This window comes from Dendrobates tinctorius, unplaced genomic scaffold, assembly GCF_039654945.1.
Source record: "Dendrobates tinctorius isolate UK_male_01 unplaced genomic scaffold, ASM3965494v1 ptg000070l, whole genome shotgun sequence".
Lineage (NCBI taxonomy): Eukaryota > Metazoa > Chordata > Amphibia > Anura > Dendrobatidae > Dendrobates > Dendrobates tinctorius.
Window position 1 is genome coordinate 58,200,065 of NW_027361738.1, and position 23,835 is coordinate 58,223,899.

Sequence of the window (23,835 nt, forward strand, 5' to 3'; positions counted from 1 at the left end):
GCCGACGCTCTAGGCGCTAGCGGTAGATGTGGAGCAACACTGCGGCGCTATGCAGTGCTAGAGCTAATGTGCTGACTCTAATTCCTAACCCTAACTCATACGTAATATCCAAGGAGGGGGAATTATAATGTGTCAGTCACCAGGCTCATTCATCCATCATCATACATACACTAAATACATTAGCCTCAGAGTCTATCATAGCGCATGGCGGGGCGGCCATGCGAACCTTTTATAGCCGTGCCCTTCCGGGACCTTCCTGAGTCTCCTGATGGACCAATCAGAACTGGAGAAGGACCTGAGCATGTGGCTCCAGATCCCCAATGGGAGATCGTCTCATGAGCATGCTCAATGGACCGAAGGAAAGACTTAGACTCTGGAGTCTTTTGCTGCTGGCCAAGCTGCATTGCCATAACTGGACCAGAGTTGGCAGGAGCAACCGAACCCACAATGCTGGTGTGGGCAGAACGCCGGGATCGTGGAGTCTGCTGAGAAGGCTCCACTGCGGCCGGAGGGGAATGGGAGACCGCTGATGGCAAGGCTCGGGATTCCTTCTGTGCAGCGCCCGGAACCCGACGCCTAACGTCACCACCCCTCCTAGGGCCCCTTCCCCTCTGAGTCTCACTGCGTTCAAATGCCGCGATAAGGAGCGGGGCATGGATATTCTCCACTGGCTCTCAGGACCATGACACTTCCAGTCCACCAAATAAAAATTTTTTGCCACGCACCACCAAGGCTCGGGATTCCCGCTGTGCAGCGCCTGGAACCCGACGCCTAATATACACTCACTGGCCTCTTTATTAGGTACACCTGTCCAACTGTGTGTTAAGACTTAATTTCTAATCAGCCAATCACATGGCGGCAACTCAGTGCATTTAGGCATGTAGACATGGTCAAGACAATCTCCTGCAGTTCAAACCGAGCATCAGTATGGGGAAGAAAGGTGATTTGAGTGCCTTTGAACGTGGCATGATTGTTGGTGCCAGAAGGGCTGGTCTGAGTATTTCAGAAACTGCTGATCTACTGGGATTTTCACGCACAACCATCTCTAGGGTTTACAGAGAATGGTCCGAAAAAGAAAAAAAATCCAGTGAGCGGCAGTTCTGTGGCCGGAAATGCCTTGTTGATGCCAGAGGTCAGAGGAGAATGGGCAGACTGGTTCGAGCTGATAGAAAGGCAACAGTGACTCAAATTGCCACCCGTTACAACCAAGGTAGGCAGAAGAGCATCTCTGAACGCACAGTGCGTCGAACTTTGAGGCAGATGGGCTACAGCAGCAGAAGACCACACCGGGTACCACTCCTCTCAGCTAAGAACAGGAAACTGAGGCTACAATTTGCACAAGCTCATCGAAATTGGACAGTAGAAGATTGGAAAAACGTTGCCTGGTCTGATGAGTCTCGATTTCTGCTGCGACATTCGGATGGTAGGGTCAGAATTTGGCGTAAACAACATGAAAGCATGGATCCATCCTGCCTTGTATCAACGGTTCAGGCTGGTGGTGGTGGTGTCATGGTGTGTGGAATTTTTTCTTGGCACTCTTTGGGCCCCTTGGTACCAATTGAGCATCGTTGCAACGCCACAGCCTACCTGAGTATTGTTGCTGACCATGTCCATCCCTTTATGACCACAATGTACCCAACATCTGATGGCTACTTTCAGCAGGATAATGCGCCATGTCATAAAGCTCGAATCATCTCAGATTGGTTTCTTGAACATGACAATGAGTTCACTGTACTCAAATGGCCTCCTCAGTCACCAGATCTCAATCCAATAGAGCATCTTTGGGATGTGGTGGAACGGGAGATTCGCATCAGGGATGTGCAGCCGACAAATCTGCGCCAACTGTGTGATGCCATCATGTCAATATGGTCCAAAATCTCTGAGGAATGCTTCCAGCACCTTGTTGAATCTCTGCCACGAAGAATTGAGGCAGTTCTGAAGGCAAAAGGGGGTCCAACCCGTTACTAGCATGGTGTACCTAATAAAGTGGCCAGTGAGTGTATATATATATATATATATATATATATATATATATATATATATATATATATTTCAATAAAAAATATGTCTTTCATTTTAATTGGTGGATTGCGGTTACTCCATTTTTTGCTCTGGGTTTGCATGTTATATGACTAATCCATCTCCCTATATAAGTTTTTCAGCTTACTCTTGTGGGGGAATTTCACTATTTCTATAGGTCCTAATCACATTGATTTATAATGTGCTATTTGAATATTTGCTCAATTCCTAATAGGACACCCCCTTCACCAGATCTGCCAATTATCACCTATTCTGTGGTCAGATAGTACTTAAAGTGTTGGTGTGAAGAAACAGCAGTGTATCTTAAATAACCAGACAACTATTTCAGTAGGCCCAGGGAAATAAGCTAGAGTTTATGTAAGAATGATTGTTGATCCTTATTGTCATTGATTTAATGTTCAATGGCTGCCATTTGTTGACTGGCTGCTGATTAGCTATTGTATCTGTCCTTGTATTGCAGTCCTAGTATTGCTCTACTATCTTTGGGAAACAAATGCACAATGTTTCAATGTTTGTTAATATCTTGATGACCCATTGGTGCTCTGGAATATGAAGGACAATCTATGCATGTTGTTTGAACACTCCAGAAGTGAGGGATGGCCTGATAACACCTTCCCCAAAGCCTTAGGTGAAATGCCTAAATGAAAAGTTGTGACCTATAAATAGGAGGATCTGCCTGTGTTCAGAGAGACAGAGAGAGACAACCAGAGATTCTGCCAAGACATCCAAACATCCCTACAGGACTGCTGCCGATACATCATGGATCCAACATGAGGGACAGGATCTATCATTCTACAGGAAACAACTTAGGGGACCTCGGCCCCGGTTGGAAGAATACAGATCTGCTCCATTGACCGTCGCTGAACCATGGAGATGTTCGGAGAAGCCAGGTTGTGACCCTCAGGTCAACTGGCCTTGTACCTCAATGGACTGTCATCTTCCTATGGTTGTCGTTAGCTCCTGTCTGTGCATGCCACAGGTGGGGTAGTCAACCCTGGAAGCTCTGAAGTAGCAGCTGCCATTATCCCAGCGAGTCAGCGGAAGGGTGAGACTCTGTAATGTGTACCATCTTGGAGCATTTTGCTGGGACTGTTCTACGTGTTATCTGCCTGTTTTGCAGTTCAATAAAGTAATGCCACACTGTTTTATCCTTACCCTGTGTTGTCTGAGTAACGTTTTGCACACATTAAAGGGAGACTGAGCGTGAGGTGGGACAATCCCTGGTCCATGCCGTTTTGGCTAGCGGACTTGGGCGCCTACCGACCTCCTGTATCTACACAGTTGGAAATAACGCAATGGGGTATGCCCACAAGGGAACATGGAAAACCCACAGAATAATCAGTACAACACCTTAGGGCTCAATCAGACATTAGTGATTTTTCCCGTATGCATAAAATGGTCCATGTTGCATCATTGTTTTTTCTTTATCAGAGATTTTCAGAGTTTCAGCGTTTTTTTTTTCTCAGATTAAAAGCAAAATGATGGAAGTTTCTTAACCTTTGTCTAACATCAACAAATCCTCATCCCATTAAAAAAATAAACTTTAATGATTCCTATTGAAAAGAAGAATTCATAGAAAATTCCCGATCATAACAATGATTACATGTAGTGACACTTTTATTTTGAGAATCTTTCATCAAGCCCCATAGAGATGGGCAGCATGGTGACTCAGTGGTTAGCACTGCAGCCTTGCACCACTGAGGTCCTGGGATCAAATCCCACCAAGGACAACATCTGCAAGGAGTTTGCATGTCCTCCCAGTGTTTGCATAGATTTCCTCCGGGTTCACTGGTTTCCTCCCACAATCCAAAGACGTACAGATAGGGAATGTAGATTGTGAACCCCAAATGGGAACAGTGATGATAACATCTTTAGACTGCTATGGATCATGATGACGCTATATAAGCAATCATCACCCTTGTGGTAACAACAAAATACCATAAAAATTGATACCACACAATGGTGTATACTTAATAAAAAAACTTTATTGACACATACAGAGGGAACGCGGAAGCTGTGCGAAACGCGCATCGGGGCAGAGGGACATCCAGGCATCTCCACCAGTATACACTGCTCAAAAAATAAAACGAATGCTTAAACAAGACAAAGTAACTCCTAGTCAATCACAGGCATTGTCTACAGGTAGTGCAGCTCATCCAGGATGGCACATCAGTGGGGAGCTGTGGCAGGAAGGGTAGCTGTGTCTGTCAGCACAGTGTCCAGCATAGAGCAGATACCAGGAGACAGGCTAGTACACAAGGAGACGTGGAAGGGGCCATGGCAACATCCCAGCAGCAGGACCGCTACCTCCTCCTTTGTGCAAGGAGGAACAGTGCCAGAGCCCTTCAAAATAACCTCCAGCAGGTCACTAACATCCATGTGTCTGCCCAAACTGTCAGAAAGAGACTCCATGAGGGTGGTATGAGGGTATGACATTCACAAGTGGCTGTTGTGCTTACATCACATCACCGTGCAGGGCGATTGGCATTTGCCAGAAAATACCAAGATTGGCAGACGTGACAGAGTCTGGAGACGCAGTGGAGAATGCTCTGCCTGCAATGTCGTCTAGCATGACCAGTTTGGCAGTGGGTCAGTAATGGTGTGGGAAAGCATTTCTTTGGAGGACCTCAGAGCCCTCCATGTTCTAGCAAAAGGTACCATGACTACCCTCAGACCCATTGTAAGACCATATGCAGGTTCACTGGGCCCTGGGTTCTGTAACAACTATAGTGGATACTACAGGGGTTTCTTGGCAAGAAGCACAATCACAGCAGAGTCCAGAGTTAAGTGAATCGAGTTTATATAAGAACACAGCAAAACCATGCGTGCACAGTGTGAACAAGGCAAACACAAAAGTCAATAAAATGCCGCTAGGGGTCAGCGGCCAGTTGCAGGTTATACGCCTTTCAAAGTATCGAATGCTTGGAGTATAGTTTAGAAACAAAGTCCAGAACGTTATAGCCGGTCACTATGGAAACAGATGCCGTTATCAGTACGGTATAGTTCTCAGAAAGTCTATCCAGTAGGTACCCTAACCCTGGTCCGGTTAGGGCACGGCAGGGCCGCTGAGTCAGCCGGAATCGCAGAACCACAAGTAGCAAGCACACGGTAGATTCTTTAGGACGGAGCAAACAGTAAGTCTCACCGATCAGGTGGCAGCAGGTGACAGGACAGCAGAGCAGCGGAGACAGCCAGCGGCTGTGGAGCGGGCAGCAGCAGGGGAGTGCAGTATAGTCTCTTGAAGCAACCACGGATGGAACAACCTCAGCAAGCTACAGCAGCTGAGAAGCCAGGACAACCCAGTACTCTAAGGAACACAGGCAGAATACTCCAGCATTGATTAATGACTGGGGTGGAGTCTTAAAGGCAGCAGACAGGAACACATGAAGGCCAGACCACCATCTTGGAGAAGGGCAAAATTCCAGAACATAGCAAAAGTGTCCAGAGTCCTGACAGGTTCTTTCTGATGCATGACAATGCTAGGCCTCATGTAGCTGAAGTGTATCTGCAGTTCCTGCATGATGAGGGCATTGATGCTATGGACTGTCCCACCCGACCCGTTCCCCAGACCTGAATTCAATTGCGCACATCTGGGACGCCATGTTTCACCAGATTGTCATGGAGTTGACTGATGCTTTAATCCAGGTCTGGGAGGAGATCTCTCAGGAGAACATCCACCGCCTCTAAGGAGCATGCCCAGATATTGTAGGGAGGTCACAGGCATGTGGAAGTCACACACAATACTAAGCATCATTTCCTTAGGCATTTCCTAAGAAGTTGGATCAGCCTGTAATATGATTTTCCACTTTGTTTTTGAGTATCCTTCCAAATCCAGACCTCCATGTGATATTAATTTTGATTTACATTGATAATTTTTATGTTTAATTGTTCTCAGCATTCCAGTATGTAATGAATAAAGATTGCAACTGGAATATTTCTTTGATTGATATTGAGGATGTGGAATTTTGGTGTTTCCTTTACTTTTTTGAGCAGTGTTTAAGTGCCACTACAGGTAATTGTTATTATGATCTGGAATTTTCTATAAATTCTCCTTTTTAATAAATATCAATAAAGTTTATTTTTGAATTTGATGAGGATTTGTTTGTGTTAGATTCTTGTGTTACTCCGCACGCTATCGTAATATTGTTAGTCAGGTTTCTTAACCTACTCATATCAAACAGACTGTGAAAAACGGAAAGCACAAAGATGACATTTCTCACAGATACATAGACTTGAATTGGCGAGTTTGATCTGAGACTCAGACCAAAATCAGTCAGATCGCCTTGATTTTCTGTGGACCACTCTGTCCGCGAAAATACACTGACATGTAAACAGCCCCATAATCTATAATGGGTACGTGTTCTAACTGTGAAAAACACGGATAGCACTCACGCACATTAAACTTTTGAATAAGCCCTAACTAGCGATGTTTTTAGCAGAGATTTGCTTGGTAATATGGTGTTGAAATGTGACGCTAGTCATTACTCATGGACTAGCCGTGTAGCAGAGTAGTCAAGATGTCCAAGGTCAAAAGCCAGTGATGTACATCATAAAGAAAAGGAAGAGACAAAGGCGTAGTGAGGTAACGTTCCGAGGTCAGAATACCAGGAGGATAGTAACATAATAACATAGTAACATAGTTATTAAGGTTGAAGGGAGACTTTAAGTCCATCTAGTTCAACCCATATCCTGTCCTAACTTGCCCTAACATGTTGATCCAGAGGAAGGCAAAAAAAACCCATGTGGCAAACAGTAAGCTTCACATTGGAAAATTCCTTCCGGACTCCACATACGGCAATCAAACTAGCTCCCTGGATCAACGCAATATTAAGGAAACTAGTGTATATACCCTGTAATATTATACTTTTCAAGAAAGGCATCCAGTCCCTTCTTAAATTTTAGTAGGGAATCACTCATTACAACATCATATGGCAGAGAGTTCCATAGTCTCACTGCTCTTACAGTAATGAATCCGCGTCTGTGAGTATGCTTAAACCTTCTTTCCTCCAGACGTAGAAGATGCCCCCTTGTCCCCGTCACAGGTTTAAGAGTAAAAAGATCATTAGAAAGGTCTTGGTATTGTCCCCGCATATATTTATACATTGTAATAAGATCACCCCTAAGCCTTTGATTCTCCAAACTAAATAACCCCAAGTGTAATAACCTGTCTTGGTATTGCAGACCCCCTAGTTCCCTAATAACCTTGGTCGCTCTTCTTTGCACCCGCTCCAGTTCAGCTATGTCTTTCTTATACAATTATGTTCTCCTCATGATCATCTATGCCTCTTTTAATGCATCCCATTATTTTATTTGCCTTTGCAGCAGCTGCCTGACGCTGGCCGCTAAATGTGAGTTTGTCGTCCACCCATACACCCAGGTCTTTTTCAGTGACTGTTTTGCCCAGTGTTTTACAATTAAGCACTGTAACAACCCGGCTGGCATCACTGCATGGCCTCCCATCCCCCTCACATCAACTTACTTTCTGCTTCAAGCCATGCTGTGAATTCTGTCTGTTGCCAGTCCTGTGCCTCTGCTCTCCATGTTTCCAGACTGTGTGTATAGGGGGGCGGCGCCTGAACTCTCTGGTTCTTATGCAGTCATGGTGCACCTGTGTAATATGTCCCTGACCAATCACCTAGAGCCCTTGACTATTTAGTTTCGCCACACCCACTGACCTTTGCCTGTGCAATGTCTATACTCAGTTAGTGTCTTGCTGCTGAGGAAGCCAGGCCCTGTTCTGTGTATCTCCTTCTCTGGAGGAATACTTCTTGTCTTGCCTTGTAACTTGTCTGCCTGCCAGGAGGCTGAATATCCTGGCCCTTGAGTCTTGTTCCCAGTGCCTTGTCTGTTCTCTGTCCGCCTGCCAGGAGGCAGAATATCCTGGACCTTGTGTCTTTGTCCCTGTGTCTCTGTCTGAACTCAGTCTTTCCTCTGTCTGTCAGTCTCCTTGTTTGTGGTTCCTTCTATGCCGTGCCTTTCCTTGTGTCCTCCCTGTCTGTGCATCTGCTCTCTCGCAGCTTTATCTGTGCATCTGTACTCTCGCAGCTTTATCTGTGCGTCTGCACTCTCGCAGCTTTATCTGTGCGTCTGCACTCTCGCAGCTTTATCTGTGCGTCTGCACTCTTGCCGCTTTATCTGTGCGTCTGCACTCTCGCCGCTTTATCTGTGCGTCTGCACTCTCGCCGCTCTGCCTGCTCCGCACTCCTGCGTGAACAGGTCCAAACCTGTTCCTTCATATTCCACTCCTTCCTGCCTATATCCATACCTGCACCTCCTGTGTGAACAGGTCCAAACCTGTTCTCTTATATATCACTCCTGCTTGCCCTGTGTCTCAAGCCGTCACCTACCTGCCCAGTGTCTCCAAGCCGTGCCCGCTTGCCCAGTGTCTCCAAGCCGTGCCCGCTTGCCCAGTGTCTCCAAGCCGTGCCCGCTTGCCCAGTGTCTCCAAGCCGTGCCCGCTTGCCCAGTGTCTCCAAGACGTGCCTCCAAGCCGTGCCTGCCTGCCAGTGTACCAAGCCGTGCCTGCTTGCCCAGTGTCTCAGCCTGCCTGTTAGTCACACTTGTCCAAGTGACTTGTCCCCGAGTGGGACCAGCAGCCACAGCCAGACACCACCCTGGAGTGGCACCCGGCAGCTACCTGCCGCACAAGCCTGACCTCACCATCAGAGGCTCCAGTGAAGACCGAGGTAGCTGCCGTAGTCACGCCCCTTCCAGGGTAGTCTGGTTTGTGGCACAGTGGGGCCACAACCCCCCGGCTCGCGCCATTCAGCCAAGGCGCGAGCGTGATAAGCACATAATTATACATCTTGTTCGTTCTACCCAAGTGCATGACCTTACATTCATCCCCATTAAAGCTCATTTGCCATTTATCAGCCCAAGCTTCTAGTTTACATAAATACTCCTGTAATATAAAATTGTCCTCCTCTGTATTGATTACTCTGCAGAGTTTAGTGTCATCTGCAAATATTGAAATTCTACTCTCTATGCCCCCTACAAGGTAATTAATATGTTAAAAAGAAGCGGGCCCAGTACTGTCCCCTGTGGTACCCCACTGCTAACCGTGACCCAGTCTGAGTGTGCTCCATTAATAACCACCCTTTGTTTCCGAACCCCGAGCCAGCTCTTAACCCACCTACACATATTTTCCCCTATCCCCATTGTTCTCATTTTATGTATCAACCTTTTGTGTGGCACCGTATCAAAAGCTTTTGAAAAGTCCAAGTACACCACGTCCACTGCATTCCCTTGGTCCAGTATGGAACTTACCTCTTCATAAAAGCTTATCAGATTAGTCTGACAGGAACGGTCCCTTGTAAACCCATGTTGATATTGGGTCATAAGGTTATTCTTCTCCAGATACTCCAGTATAGTATCTCTTAGAAAACCCTCCAGGATTTTACCCACAGTTGAGGTTAAACTTACTGGCCTATAATTTCCAAGTTCAGTTTTTGTCCCTTTTAATATTGGCACCACACTTGCTATACGCCAGTCCTGTGGTACAGACCCTGTTATTATGGAATCTTTAAAGATTAAAATTAATGGTCTATCTATGACTGCGCTTAATTCCTGCAGTACTCGGGGGTGTATCCCATCCGGGCCCGGGGATTTGTCAATTTTAGTGATTTTTAGATGCCGCCGTACTTCCTGCTGGGTTAAGCAGGTGACATTTAATGGAGAATCTTTATCCCTGTTCATGTTATCCGTCATGGGATTTTCTTCTGTAAATACTGTTGAAAAAAAGTCATTTAGCATATTGGCTTTTTCCTCATCCTCATCCACCATTTCACCCAGACTATTTTTAAGGGGTCCAGCACTATCATTTTTTAGTTTCTTACTATTTATGTAGTTAGTGGATCAGAGCCGAAGGGGTTAAACAGATGGATGGTCAGAACAAGGTCCAAGATCAGGCAAGATCTATAAACACAATGCAAGGCACAGAGAGACAAACCACACTTAGCTGAATGTATGTCTGGTAGAGGTCTGGGACTAACAGCTCAGTTACTGTAAGTAGCCTGGCAATCACCTGGGATAATGAACACCTGGAGACAGCCAGCACCTCCCAGTTTCAGATTGGACGCCTGAGTTGTCATTTGACAAATACTGACAGCTCAGCACGCCCCTGCACCAGACTGGACCTGAGCTGTCAGTAACTGTATCCCAGACACACTTAGGGGTGGAACTGTGACACCAAAAGAACATGGTGTAAAACAGAAAAAAAGCCCCTTCACTACTTTTCACATAACCTCATACACCGGTTTTATCTACGGTATTTATTTTTTTATGGTTATATACCTGTGCTATGTTGATTTTTTTTTTTGTTATCATAGACCATATTATCTAGTATTATATTTAGGCTTGTCATTGCATATTGACTTTCATGTGCTACTTTACATTTTGTCTATTTCCTTTAATATGTTATAGCATGTGCACCATATTGATTGTGTTTTTCCTGTAGTGGATGGGTTGGGTAGCATACAGCCTTATTGTGGGCTGGAGAGTCAGCACATTGTTAGCATTTGGGCTTTTTAAATGTGTTTTTTTTTTTACATTTTTTTTGGATTTTTTAAGTTTTTAAATAAAATGATAGATAAGTGATCCCTATCTTTTGTGCACACTTCTTTGTATTACAAACTTCCACCTACAGTCAGGCAGCAGACAATATATTCATGAGTGTCGCTCAATATCACAGAGCACCAGATGCTCGGGGCTGAGTGACAAGACGGTAGCATGTGTGGTCAATCATAAGGAAGTCCGGGATGAATGGCATTCTTGTCCAAATATAACTAATATACAAAGTCAACGGAGATCAGGCGATTTCCGTCCCAATTAGTTTAGAGAACACATCGCAAGATAATGAAGCAAACGGGCAAAATCTCATGTTATATTACAGAGGTGTTCACTACATTTATATCGATGACTTGGTGTGGCCATACACATTAGATGGCCGTTGGCTGAGCGATGCTTCGGCAGATCATTCTACAGCCATCTCTGCCCATTCTCCCATATACGGGAGCTCGTTCGGCCAAAAGTTCCTCTGTTCTCTATGAGGAAGCCTCCGACTGACATGTTAGCGATCGACAGTCTAAAATCAGACATGCGTGATCGACATCTCTCCAGACCATCAGTTGGCTGAAGCCCCCATACACATCAGACCATCGGTTATACTTGTCTATTTATCAGTGGGTTCACCCGACGTTAGTCTAGTGTGTATGGGGTCTTAAGGACAGGTCATCGACATCAGATCAGTTTACTGTTTAAATCCATCTGTCACCAAAGGTGATAACAGCTGTCTGGTGGGTGCTGACTGTCAGACTCCGCCTTCAGTAGAGTCCATCAGTGTATGGCTTCTTTTGTTATTTTGGAACATTCTAACACTTACTTTCATAATATTTTTCCTGTCCAGACAACCCCTTTAGGGACAAAGGTGCGTGCAGCAGTACGATAATCAGCACTTCTGTTGTGATGAAGATAATTCTGTTATTTCAGATCAATGTCACTTTGAGATCAGTTTACAAATGCTGCTTTTTTACTGTATATACCATAAATTTGATTATTGGTAATAATTTTTTTAAAAGGTGCAATGACATGTCCATAGAGCCCTGGATAGCCAACAGATAGGATCCAAGGTAATGGGAATTTATTCCTAACATTTTTCATAAAAACAGACAGGTTCCCCATGAATATATTAAAGGGGTTGTCTAAGGATTGTATCTTCAGGAGCACATCGCTTCCCTGCCGTGATGCTTAGTCACTTCTTGCGGACAAATCATGAGGCTGGCAAGTCAAGGAGTTTGACTTCAAGAGCCAGTAGGGTACATTATAAACAGAGGGAGGTGACAAAGGCTTAGTCAAGTAACGGTCCGAGGTCAGAATACCAGGAGGATAACGTATCAGAGCAAAGGGATAGGCAAAACGGATTGTCAGAACGAGGTCCAAGGTCAGCCAGCAAGAAGGTCTGCAAACAAGGCACAGAGAAACAGAGAGAAATCTACAGATATCTGGGACTGACAGCCCAGCTAAGTAGCTGTGCAATCACCTGGGACAGGGAACACCTGAAGAAAGCCCAGCACCTCTCAATCTCAGATTGGACGGCTGAGCTGTCAATCAAAACACTGAGAGCTCACCACGCCCCTGCTCCAGACTGGACACAGACGTGTCAATCAAAGCACTGACAGCTTGAGTACTCCCCTGTACCAGATCAAACGGCCGAGTCGTCAGTAACTGCATACCAGACACAATGAAAGGTGGAATGGTCTGCCTCCCGTCTTCCTGCTTGCCAGGGGACCTGGGCATTCCTGAAGATTGAAAGTTTGGGCCGGTGGCATGGTTGAGCTACTGGCCCTGTGAGCTCTTCCGTGCTTGAGAGCAGCAAAAACAGCTTGCAAGGGGCAAGCTCCTTGGCTAGGAAACCGGCCACCTCTAAAGTAGCCAGTAACCTTGGCAATGAGTATTACCCTACAGAACTAAGTTAAGGATTCAGAGGATTTTTAATAAGAGGTAAATTGCAAAGTTACTTGTTTTTACAATCAGTTTGCTCCATTTAATAAGATTAAACAACCGCTTTATAGGCCCCGTCACACTAAACGATGTCCCAGCGATCCCACCAACGATCCGACATGATGGGATCGCTGGGACATCGTTAGGCTGATCGCTGGTGAGCTGTCACATAGACAGCCCCAGCGATCAGGACCAGCGACGCTGGTTTCTAATGTAAACGTCTGGTATCCAGGAGCCGCGCGACTCCTGGATACCCGACGTTTACATTAGCAACCAGTGTCCAGCGTCGCTGATCGCTGGTCTCTCGTTGCCACACTCAGCAATGCGCGCTGGGCAGCGGAAGACCAGCAATCGAAAAACGGCCCAGGCCGCTCGAGCACGATCAGCGATAACCGTCAGGGGGGTCGGTCGCTGATCCCCATCACACACAGCGATCTCGCTGGCGAGATCGCTGATGTGTCACAAAATCAGCGATCTCGCTAGCGAGATCGCTTAGTGTGACGGGGCCTTAAGTGTGGTCTGAGATTGTGATTGACTGCAGCAGTCACATGTACCCGGGTCAGGATGTCATCACCACAGCAGGTAGTACATACCAGCAGGGGATCGGGTAGCGTTACAATGATCGGTGGGGAAATTAAATTAATTTACATTTTTCCTGCATAGAACATCACTGCAGAGTCAGCAGCTGCATGGAGATGGTGCGGGCTGTGAAACGGGAGACAGAGAAGACAGGGATATTACCACCTCTGCCTTCCTAATCCCTATATACACAGCGATCAGCAGCGCTTCCTGATACCATCCCATCGATCATGTGATCACCGAGTCCCGGGAGGGAGCGGGAGCCACTGGGTCCTCGCAGTCCCAGATCAGTGCTCATTGCAGCCAGAAGTCAAATTTGCCCTGTAACTATTATTATTATTATTATTATTATTTATTTATATAGCACGATTGATTCCATGGTGCTGTACATGAGAAGAGGGGTTACATACAAAGTTATAGATATCGTTAACAGTAAACAAGTTTCCACAACAAATTTACAATGATGGACTGGTACAGAGGGGACAGGACCCTGTCCTTGCGGACTTACATTCTATGGGGTAGCGGGGAAAAGACAGGTCGGGGGTGCAGCAGCTGTGGTGGTTTTGAGGCGGCGGCTCAGGCGGTGGTGAGGCAGCAGAATGGTTATTGCAGGCTGTAACCTTTTCTGAAAAGATGGGTTTTCAGGTTCCGTTTGAAGGATCCGAGGGTGGTGGATAATCGGACGTGTTGAGGCATGGCATTCCAGAGGATAGGGGATATTTGGGAGAAATCTTGGAGACGGTTGTGTGAGGAACTAATAAGGCTAGTTTCACACTAGCTTATTTTCCACGCAGCGCTCTGCGCCACTAAGCCCCGCCCCCTGCCGGCTCCCTGCCCGCCGCATCCGGTAATTGCTGCCTACTATCGCACACGGCTGCATGCGATCTGCGCACACTATCTTTAGCATAGGGTGCACAGACCGTGCGCTAGTAGGATTTTAGTGTGCGCTGCGCACTTTTGAAGGTGTGCTGAACGCACCATGTTGCATTTTGGCGCGCCCGGCGCACCTTCAAAAGTGCGCAGCACACACTAAAATCCTACTAGCGCACGGCCAGCGCACGGTCTGCGCACCCTATGCTAAAGATAGGGTGCGCAGATCGCATGCAGCCGTGTGCGATAGTAGGCGGCGATGACCGGATGGGGTGGGCAGGGAGCCGGGGCTTAGCGGCGCCGAGCGCTGCGTGGAAAATAAGCTAGTGTGAATCTAGCCTAAGTGTGGAGGAGAGTAGGAGATCTTGGGAGGATCGAAGATTACGTGAGGGAAGATATTGGGAGATTAGTTCAGAGATATAGGGAGGGGAAAAGTTGTGGATGGCTTTGTAGGTCAGTGTTAGTAGTTTGAACTGGATTCGTTGGGGAATTGGGAGCCAATGGAGGGATTTGCAGAGGGGAGAATCAGGGGAGTAGCGAGGAGAGAGGTGGATTAGTCGGGCGGCAGAATTGAGGACAGACTGGAGTGGTGTAACTGGGGTTAATATGACAGCCTCAGTTATAGGGGAAATCAGCTATTATAACAATGTATTTAAAGGAGTATTCACATCCCAATAAGTAGTAGAACCTAAGCTACTGCAACACTTGCACATGGGGAAAGCGACACAGCTAATCAGGAGAACTGTACTACATTTCTAATTGGAGGAATTTGCTAATATTAATGTTATTACACCTACTACATATTGAGGTAGGATCTTGGAGATGGGAATACCCCTTCAATGGTTGAACTGCCCCCCCCCCTTGCCACAATCACTCACACCTCCCCCCATATGGTCAGTATTGGTCTTATAGGAGATAATATGGAAAATAAAGTAACAAATAAATAAGAGACTTGGAAAAAACAACAACACGTGTCCAATTTATACCAGTTATTGTCATGGAAAGGGGAACACAATTAAAAACGTCTTTTGTATAAATAAAATAAAAAAGCAACAATAATAAACTGTCAGATATGGCTTTTTTTCTTTACATCCCTGCCTCCCAATATTGGCAAAAAATAAATAAAAATCTGAATATAAAGGTGATATAAAAATTAGGCTCCATTTATCACCATAAAAAAGAGGGAAAACTATTTGACTATCAGAAGGAAAATAATTTTTAGAGTTCTTAAAACCACATCTACGAAAAATACAAAAATGTGCCTGGTCAATAACAGGTTAAAAAACAAACAAACAAATATGACAGACACTATCTAGGGTGAGATTTAACAATGCACCGAATAGGGAGTCAAAAAAAATTCCCGTCTCTCTTCCGAGTAGTTTTCTTTCCTTCTTGTCTCCATCATAAGGGACGTGTTATTATAGTCTCATATTAACATTAGCGACACTGCACTACAGGAAAATGGCGGCCGCCGCTGTCACAATACCGAGGATGACGGGGACGTTTTCTCCTCACGCTCTCTGCCTCTAGCGCTCGCAGACTCTAGCCTCGCACTCCCTGTCTAAGCGCTCGGCAGCTCCTTTAACGCATGCGCAGTAATCTTTAGGGCGAACCCTGTGTGGGCGAACATGACGTCATCCCCAGTTAACCGCCGGCAGGAGAGGAGGAGCAGGGAGCGTCACCGCCGGCCTCCGCCATGGCTGCCATATTGGATGGGAAGTGAGGAGCTTCATTCCTCCGCCCACTGAGCTGCTTGGTGGAGCACGGACCGGGCCTGGGGAGAGGCTGCGGTGCTTGTAGCTTGTTCGCCGTTTTGAACGCATCACCCGGTCCACTCCCGACTATTTTTTTTTGTTGCCGGACACACGTCCGGGGCGTGAGGCAGAGGAGACAGCGGACAAGATGGCCGACCCGGCAGAGTGCAGCATCAAAGTGATGTGCCGCTTCAGGCCTCTGAACGACTCCGAGGTGACGAGAGGCGACAAGTACGTGGCCAAGTTCCAGTCAGAGGACACGGTGGTGATCGCGGTGAGTGTCAATGCCGCCATACACAACACTGTGCTCCCCCCGAGGCTGTGGCCAGGGGATCCCGAGGCTGTGTTCAGGGGCTGGGCCCCCTGAGGCTGTGCTCCCCCGAGGCTGTGTTCAGGGGCTGGGCCCCCTGAGGCTGTGCTCCCCCGAGGCTGTGTTCAGGGGCTGGGCCCCCTGAGGCTGTGCTCCCCCGAGGCTGTGTTCAGGGGCTGGGCCCCCTGAGGCTGTGCTCCCCCCGAGGCTGTGTTCAGGGGCTGGGCCCCCTGAGGCTGTGCTCCCCCCGAGGCTGTGTTCAGGGGCTGGGCCCCCTGAGGCTGTGCTCCCCCCGAGGCTGTGTTCAGGGGCTGGGCCCCCTGAGGCTGTGCTCCCCCGAGGCTGTGTTCAGGGGCTGGGCCCCCTGAGGCTGTGCTCCCCCGAGGCTGTGTTCAGGGGCTGGGCCCCCTGAGGCTGTGCTCCCCCGAGGCTGTGTTCAGGGGCTGGGCCCCCTGAGGCTGTGCTCCCCCCGAGGCTGTGTTCAGGGGCTGGGCCCCCTGAGGCTGTGCTCCCCCCGAGGCTGTGTTCAGGGGCTGGGCCCCCTGAGGCTGTGCTCCCCCGAGGCTGTGTTCAGGGGCTGGGCCCCCTGAGGCTGTGCTCCCCCGAGGCTGTGTTCAGGGGCTGGGCTCCCTGAGGCTGTGCTCCCCCGAGGCTGTGTTCAGGGGCTGGGCCCCCTGAGGCTGTGCTCCCCCGAGGCTGTGTTCAGGGGCTGGGCCCCCTGAGGCTGTGCTCCCCCGAGGCTGTGTTCAGGGGCTGGGCCCCCTGAGGCTGTGCTCCCCCGAGGCTGTGTTCAGGGGCTGGGCCCCCTGAGGCTGTGCTCCCCCGAGGCTGTGTTCAGGGGCTGGGCCCCCTGAGGCTGTGCTCCCCCGAGGCTGTGTTCAGGGGCTGGGCCCCCTGAGGCTGTGCTCCCCCGAGGCTGTGTTCAGGGGCTGGGCCCCCTGAGGCTGTGCTCCCCCGAGGCTGTGTTCAGGGGCTGGGCCCCCTGAGGCTGTGCTCCCCCGAGGCTGTGTTCAGGGGCTGGGCCCCCTGAGGCTGTGCTCCCCCGAGGCTGTGTTCAGGGGCTGGGCCCCCTGAGGCTGTGCTCCCCCGAGGCTGTGTTCAGGGGCTGGGCCCCCTGAGGCTGTGCTCCCCCGAGGCTGTGTTCAGGGGCTGGGCCCCCTGAGGCTGTGCTCCCCCGAGGCTGTGTTCAGGGGCTGGGCCCCCTGAGGCTGTGCTCCCCCGAGGCTGTGTTCAGGGGCTGGGCCCCCTGAGGCTGTGCTCCCCCCGAGGCTGTGGCCAGGGACCGTCGTGCCCCCCCAGGCCTTGCTTCATGAGATGCTGCAAATCCTGGCTGTCCTGTCACTGATGGCACGGTAGATGTCACCCACAGACTGGGGTGAGGTCCTTCCCCTGGTTTCCATGGCCGGGGATATATGTGGGTGACATCCATGTAGTGCCCACTGGCTAATGTCACAGTGGCATTGTTGTGATGCCTCCTGCTGATACTGTGGGCTGTGCCCATCCTCCAGCCTGGCAGCTGTTCACCCTGTCACTAGGTGCCACCATTACCTCCGGGTACCCTTGCAGCTTGTATGGGTGGTATCCGTGCGGTGCCCGCTGTCTAGCTTACAGACTAAAGTCTGTGCGTGTTGTAGACTGGCATCCATGTGAATTTGATTGTTCCTGTATTGTGCCACTTCAGATTGGCGTGCAGTGCTTGCACTTGGTGGTGATTGTCTCTCTGGGGGATGGCTTGACACCGCTTCTCACTGATTGGGGTGGTCCTGACAGTGACTTGTGTCGCTGTCACTATGGGTGGGTGATGATTGGGCACGTCCTAAATTCTCTCACTGCCAGACAAGCATGACGGAGGGTTCTATGCTGCCATCACTCATAAATGCTGAGCCCGGTGCCAGTCTAGTCCCAAGATACGTTTTCTAGACATTTGCTAAAGAATATTTTCCTAGATTACATTAATTTACTCTTGCTGCTTGTGTTGTGACTTGTGACATCACCAGGAGATCCTTCCACTCACTGGCGTCACGGATGATCTTGCCATAATTTTTCCCAAATTATACACAATCCACCCAGGGTGTAAATGTTCCTTTTTCTATCAAAGGGGCATTAAAACCTAAAGTCGGGGTGCAGTTTATTCTATTGTTCTCTGCTGTCAACCACACTTTCTCGCACATCTGCCTTTAGTACAATGTTACATTCACATGTGTGACTCTGATCAGTGCTACCTCCTTTCTTAAATTTGATTTAGTGCCTTCTTAAAGGGGATTCCTGGGATATTTTCACAGACTGGCTAATGCAGTGATGGCGTCCCATGCTCCATTTCATGTGCCGTACATGCTGGCATCAGAACTGAGAGCAGTGATTGACAGCAGTGGTCATGAAAGACGGTCCTAACATCTTTGCTGCAGGAACAGAGGACACTGGAAAGGGGGTTGAATGGGCATATTAAAATAACCATTGCACATTTCATGTTCTTTGGCAGGTTTTCAAGTCCTAGACATCCCCCTTTAAAGATACATCCCATACTACAACTCCTCAGCACTATTCACTTGTTCTGTGCAGCATAATGGCAAGAAGTATCTCTCCCCTTCTCAAGATGGGGTGGGAATATCCAGAGCTCAGCATTTACAGAACTGCTAGATCTGCATTTATTTTTATCAAAACTGCAGCATGCAGGCCAGTAAGTGACATATTGCTGGAATTGGGGACTTTGCCCCTACATCATGCTGCTCTTAGATGGTGTTGAAAAAAATTTAATTACAGATTCCTTTTAAATTCTATTTATTGGTTTCAGAGTAAATTATGTATTCTTGCAGTCTCCCTCTATAGAAAGTGAACATACTGGGGGTGAGCACATGGGTAGCAGATTTCGAGAGCCAATTCAAGCTGTCCAGAAGGGAAAGTTTGGGGTCATCGTCCAATGTCTGAGCATTGCATTTGTCTCCTATCTATCCATGTATGACAGAAGGTCGGTGCATGAAGCTATATAAATCGGTGTTTACACCGTTGGGCAGTGCCGTGCGTTTATTATAGCGGTGGCATATTCATCTTGACTGACGTGTGTACCGACTCTTTGCGGGCAGCAGACGCCGTGGAGATTTGGATAAATTCTTTATCTTCTGGTTTTTGCCATAAAGGAGATTGTCTGCTCTTAGGAGGAGCAGATTGTGCTTGATCTGGCAAAGAGCGGGGGGCCGAGCCCAGGTGTTCCCTGCTTATGGCTCTGCATTCTCGTTACTTAGTGATCAGGTGATGCGGCCCTGTGTCTGGCCTGTGAAATGCAGCTACAACACAGGAGGCTTCTTTCATTTTATGTCATCCTGGTGATGTGCCTTCTCAAATGGTAGACACGACGCCTGCTGCCATGTATCACTGCATTGTTATTGGCAGTGGTGAATAGCTGCGGTCACCTGTGGGATTTTTTGATCCCTCCTGTATTCTCGCTGCAGGGTTGTGAAAGCGGATATCTAAGCTGTAATACCTGGGTGTGCTCGTCCTTGTTAGTCATCTCTCTCATCTCGTCATTATTGTAGAGTCACTGCTCCAAAAGGATGACATACTGTGATCTGCCAGCGCAGACAGCTTTACCACTCTTGTATAAATGCAGCTTAATTGTTGTCTGGTGATCTTTGCTGTCTGTGAATAGAAAGTTTGCAGCCTCTGTATGTAAACAATGCAGGGCTAATGCTTCTCACAGCCGCCGCCGCAGTTGTATAGAGTCCAGACAGTCATCATTATGTACTAAATGGTAAAACTGTCACTGAGCAAGACATGGGTATATGGTAACCTAGACTTAAGTGACCAGTGCCAGGCAGCTGCTGCCAAGGACAGTAAAGTCATAGGACGCATAAATAGTCATAGATGATCATGACGAGAATATAGCTTTGCATCTATACAAGCCTCCAGTGCGGCCACACTTAGATACTGGGTACAGTCTGGGGCTCCAGTGTATAACAAGGACATAGCTGAACTGGAGCCGGTGCAGAGAAGAGCGAATGAGGTTAAGGGAATTGGTGAACTGCAATATCAAGACGGGTGACTAGTTTGGAAAAATGACAGATTAGTGGCGATCTTATTACAATGTGCAGATATAAGGGGACAGTACAGGGACCTGTATAATGATCATTTTACATCTTGGCCTGTAATAATAACAAGGGGGCATCCTCTACATCTAGAGAAAGGGAGGTTCAATCATAGTCGTCACAGACGCGGATTCTTTACAGTAAGAGCAGTGATATTGTGGAACTCACTGCCAAATGATGTTGTAATGGTTGATTCACTGCAAAAGTATGAGTCCCGGATGCCTTTCTTGAAAAATATAACGTTATGAGCACTAGATTCTGGGATGGGACATTGATCCGGTGAACTATTCTGATTGCCCTATTTATGTGCAGTTGGGAAGGGAAGGATTTTTTTCCCCCTAATATGGGGCAATTAGCATCTGCCTCATGGTTTTTTTTTTTTTTTTCTGTTTCCATCTGTATCAACATGTTGGTGGATTTGTCTACCTTCAACCTTAAAAATAATGAAACTATGAATCTCTCTGCTAAATACAACTTGCCATAATTACTTCTGGCATCAGGAGGTGATTGGCGCTGAGGAAAACCCATCAAAGCTTACCTGATGATCAGGCACATGTCCTGGCAGAGGTGTAGACGCTATCGCATTAGCACGGTTCCCCTCCTGATGCTGTGGCAGCCAGCTGTGCCAGACAATCCCTGCATAGCATTGATCTTGTAGCAGTTATACTTGTCAAAGATTTATCAATCTTTGGAGCAAAACTTGCTCACAACTGCCCACTATGTAAATGAATGCAATGGCCACCTGAGCATTACAAGTGGTGGCGCCTGGTCCAGTGACTCATGTGGATTGTTCAATGTGTAGGTGGCACGAAGATGTAATATAGGACCAGCCAATGCTGGCATTGTGGTAGGGACAGTGTTTTTGCTTGGAGAGCATGTAGATGTTACTGTACACTCAAAGGGGTTGTCTGGTCTTTTACTAAAAGACTGCAATCATTATATGTGACTTCAAACCTCGGAATCCTCACATCACGCACACCTTATGTCATTGGGATTCGCCGGTATTGATGCCAAGAGTGGGCAGTCATGCGACCACAATTGTGATTTTCATACTTCCAGCCACACGTGTGTGACCTCGCTCAGTTCACTTGTATGTGTAAATACTGCTTTCCTGCTGCTTAATTTTTTTTTTATTTTTTTTATTATTGTAGAGCAGATGAGATGCCTAAACTGTAGTATTTAAAGGGGTTTTCGTCAGATGCTTTTCTGATGATTAACAGTTCAAGTGGCGTCATGGCTGACACAAACTAGGCGCCCTCGGATGCTGCAAGCAGAAATGGCTTTGCCGCTGCAGCATCAGCGGAGCACTGAAGATAGCCGGATCCAGTGATCGTCCAGCTTCAGAGTGGCACTTGGTAGCATGCGCTCCTTCCCTAGGAGACCGGCCACCGCTGGTTGCCTGTAAACTTGGCAATGAGCAGCACACGGAATTAGAAGTCCCTCCTTTCTTGTGAATTGACAGGATTTTTATTACAAGTTAAATTGTCAAGTTATTATTTTTTACAAGCACTTTGAAATTTTAACTGTTTAATAAGATGAGGCTACCCTTTAAGATTAATGTGAAGTTTTGCTAAGGGATGTGCCTGTGCCATCTATAGGCATGGTCACTAGTCTCATCCCATGCCTTGTTTGGGTGCTGGTGGGGTCTACCCGGCAGTAACCTCCTGTCTGGTCACAGTTATTGCTCTTCAATAGATTTGTGCAGTGATGTGTCCCATGCTCTGGCTGGATTTAATCATCGCCTGCAGTAATTGTGGCTGAGCCAGCAGCCGAAACAAACTTGTACTCTGGATGCACATTTCCTGCAGTGCGAGGTTTTATCTTCTGTCCAAATTATGAGCAAAGCATTATAAAACCTAAATCTTGACTCGCACCTCCTATTAGCTTCAAGATAGTTTTCCTTCTGCAAGATTGTTTTTGAGGTTTGCACATTTACTAATGCATCGTTTTAAAAAAACAAAATTGACAGAATATAAATCCGTCTGTGATGAGAATAGAGAAATAAAACAGATGGAAGAATGATCTGCCAAGACGCAACTTGATTATTTTTTTTATAGCAACGCAACTACTCTAAAGAAAGTGTAGAAGTCTGGCATTGTGTGCCTTCCTTTATTATTCTCCTCCTGTGGAAAGGGTGTGGATTTTCCATGTAAAAAGATATTTCCCTTTCAATTCAATGAGGCTTTTCAAATTGCCATTTTAAATTGGTAAAGAAAAGTGTTTTGTTTTTTTCCCCCTCGAATCTGCTGCATGAATAATATAACTTTTCTTTTATTTTGTATTTGAATTTACATCGGCATGCAGCTTGTGAACTCGCCCTGATTGGTTTCCATCAGTCTCTGGGCAATATATTAGGCTTATACTTTGGGAAAAGCTCCCTAAAATATATGCATGATTCTCCATTCTCTTTAACATGGTTCCCCAACTCCGGTCCTCAAGGCCCACCAACAGGTCATGTTTTCAGGATTTCCTTAGTATTGCCCAGGTGATAATTGCATCACCTGTACAATACACGCGAAATCCTGAAAACCTGACCTGTTGGTGGGCCTTGAGGACCGGAGTTGGGGAACCCTGCTCTATAAGATATATTTTTAGAATTGGCTTGTTTGGCAGGATTTTCACATGCTGAATCAGTACCAGACTCATTGCTTTTTTTTTTTTTTTCTTCAAAATTTAGAGCAGACTCTTGTGGCGGTCCTGCTGCCCCCTGAGTATTGTTTTTCTTTTCTTTCAATCCGCCATTTGGTTGCATATGGGGACCTTTTTTGTTCAGTGCTAATTTTCCTGGTCTTTACCAAGAGTGCTCTACTCACAGGATTTTATTATGGTGCCTTTTAGACTGCTCTAAATTACCATGTAGCCCCCCCCCCCCCCCACCTTGGTAAAGACTATGAAAATTAGAGCTAAATAGAATTGCCGATATCTCTAGAAATGTATGGCAACAAAACAAAGACAAGCAAGCTGAATACTCATGGGAGCAGCCAGATTAAAGCAGCAAAAGCTGATACTATTGACCAGATGACCATTTTTATTTAAAATAGTTGCACCTTTTTTTTTTTTTTTTAATTAAATTTGTATTGTATTATATGCATTCTTTAACTACACTGGTATATAATGATAATGTACAACAGTTAAAATAAGTGGGCTGGGTTGTAGGGCAGCTGCTGTGAGTTGACACGTCTCTACTAAGTACTGTACTTGTGATCTCCTTCAGGTTTATTTTATCATATTGTTTTGATATTTAGGTGTGTCTTTTATAACTTCTTAAAGCGTGCCTATAATTTCAGGTGACTTTTCGCTATGACTTCCAGCCTTTTTTTTTTTTTTTCTTTCTTTCTAGCCCCCTCTGTCACTTTACTCCTTTTTGCATCTCATACTTGCCCATTCCATAGACTTCAAGAGGCAACTGTAAGTTGATCCCTTAGTTTGGTGGAAGTCTGTCTTGTCTTGAGCAAGTTTGATTTTAGCTGTTTTATTGAGTGAAAGATGAGTTCAAAAGGCATGGGGGAGAAGTGGCTCATAAAAAGAACACTTTCCTCTTACATATGTGACAAGGATTCCTGTGAAGTATTTTTTAATGTGACCTACCGCATATATAAAAAAAAATGATAGAACATGTAAAAATGTAACTGGATACTTTGTTTATTGGTGCAGTGAAGTGAATGTTACTACATTTGAGAAATATGGGACATATTAGAGTAAAATA

General features: G+C 46.9%; 1 protein-coding gene across 1 annotated transcript in view; it reads left to right on the forward strand.

The window, feature by feature from the left end:
- Positions 1-15,643: 15,643 nt before the first annotated feature.
- KIF5B (kinesin family member 5B) overlaps positions 15,644-23,835 on the forward strand; it is a 120,820-nt gene continuing 112,628 nt past the window's right edge. Inside the window, exon 1 of the mRNA XM_073581688.1 lies at positions 15,644-16,014. Coding sequence (XP_073437789.1) covers positions 15,889-16,014 — 126 coding nt within the window. The 5' untranslated portion in view covers positions 15,644-15,888. The remainder of the gene's footprint in view (positions 16,015-23,835) is intronic.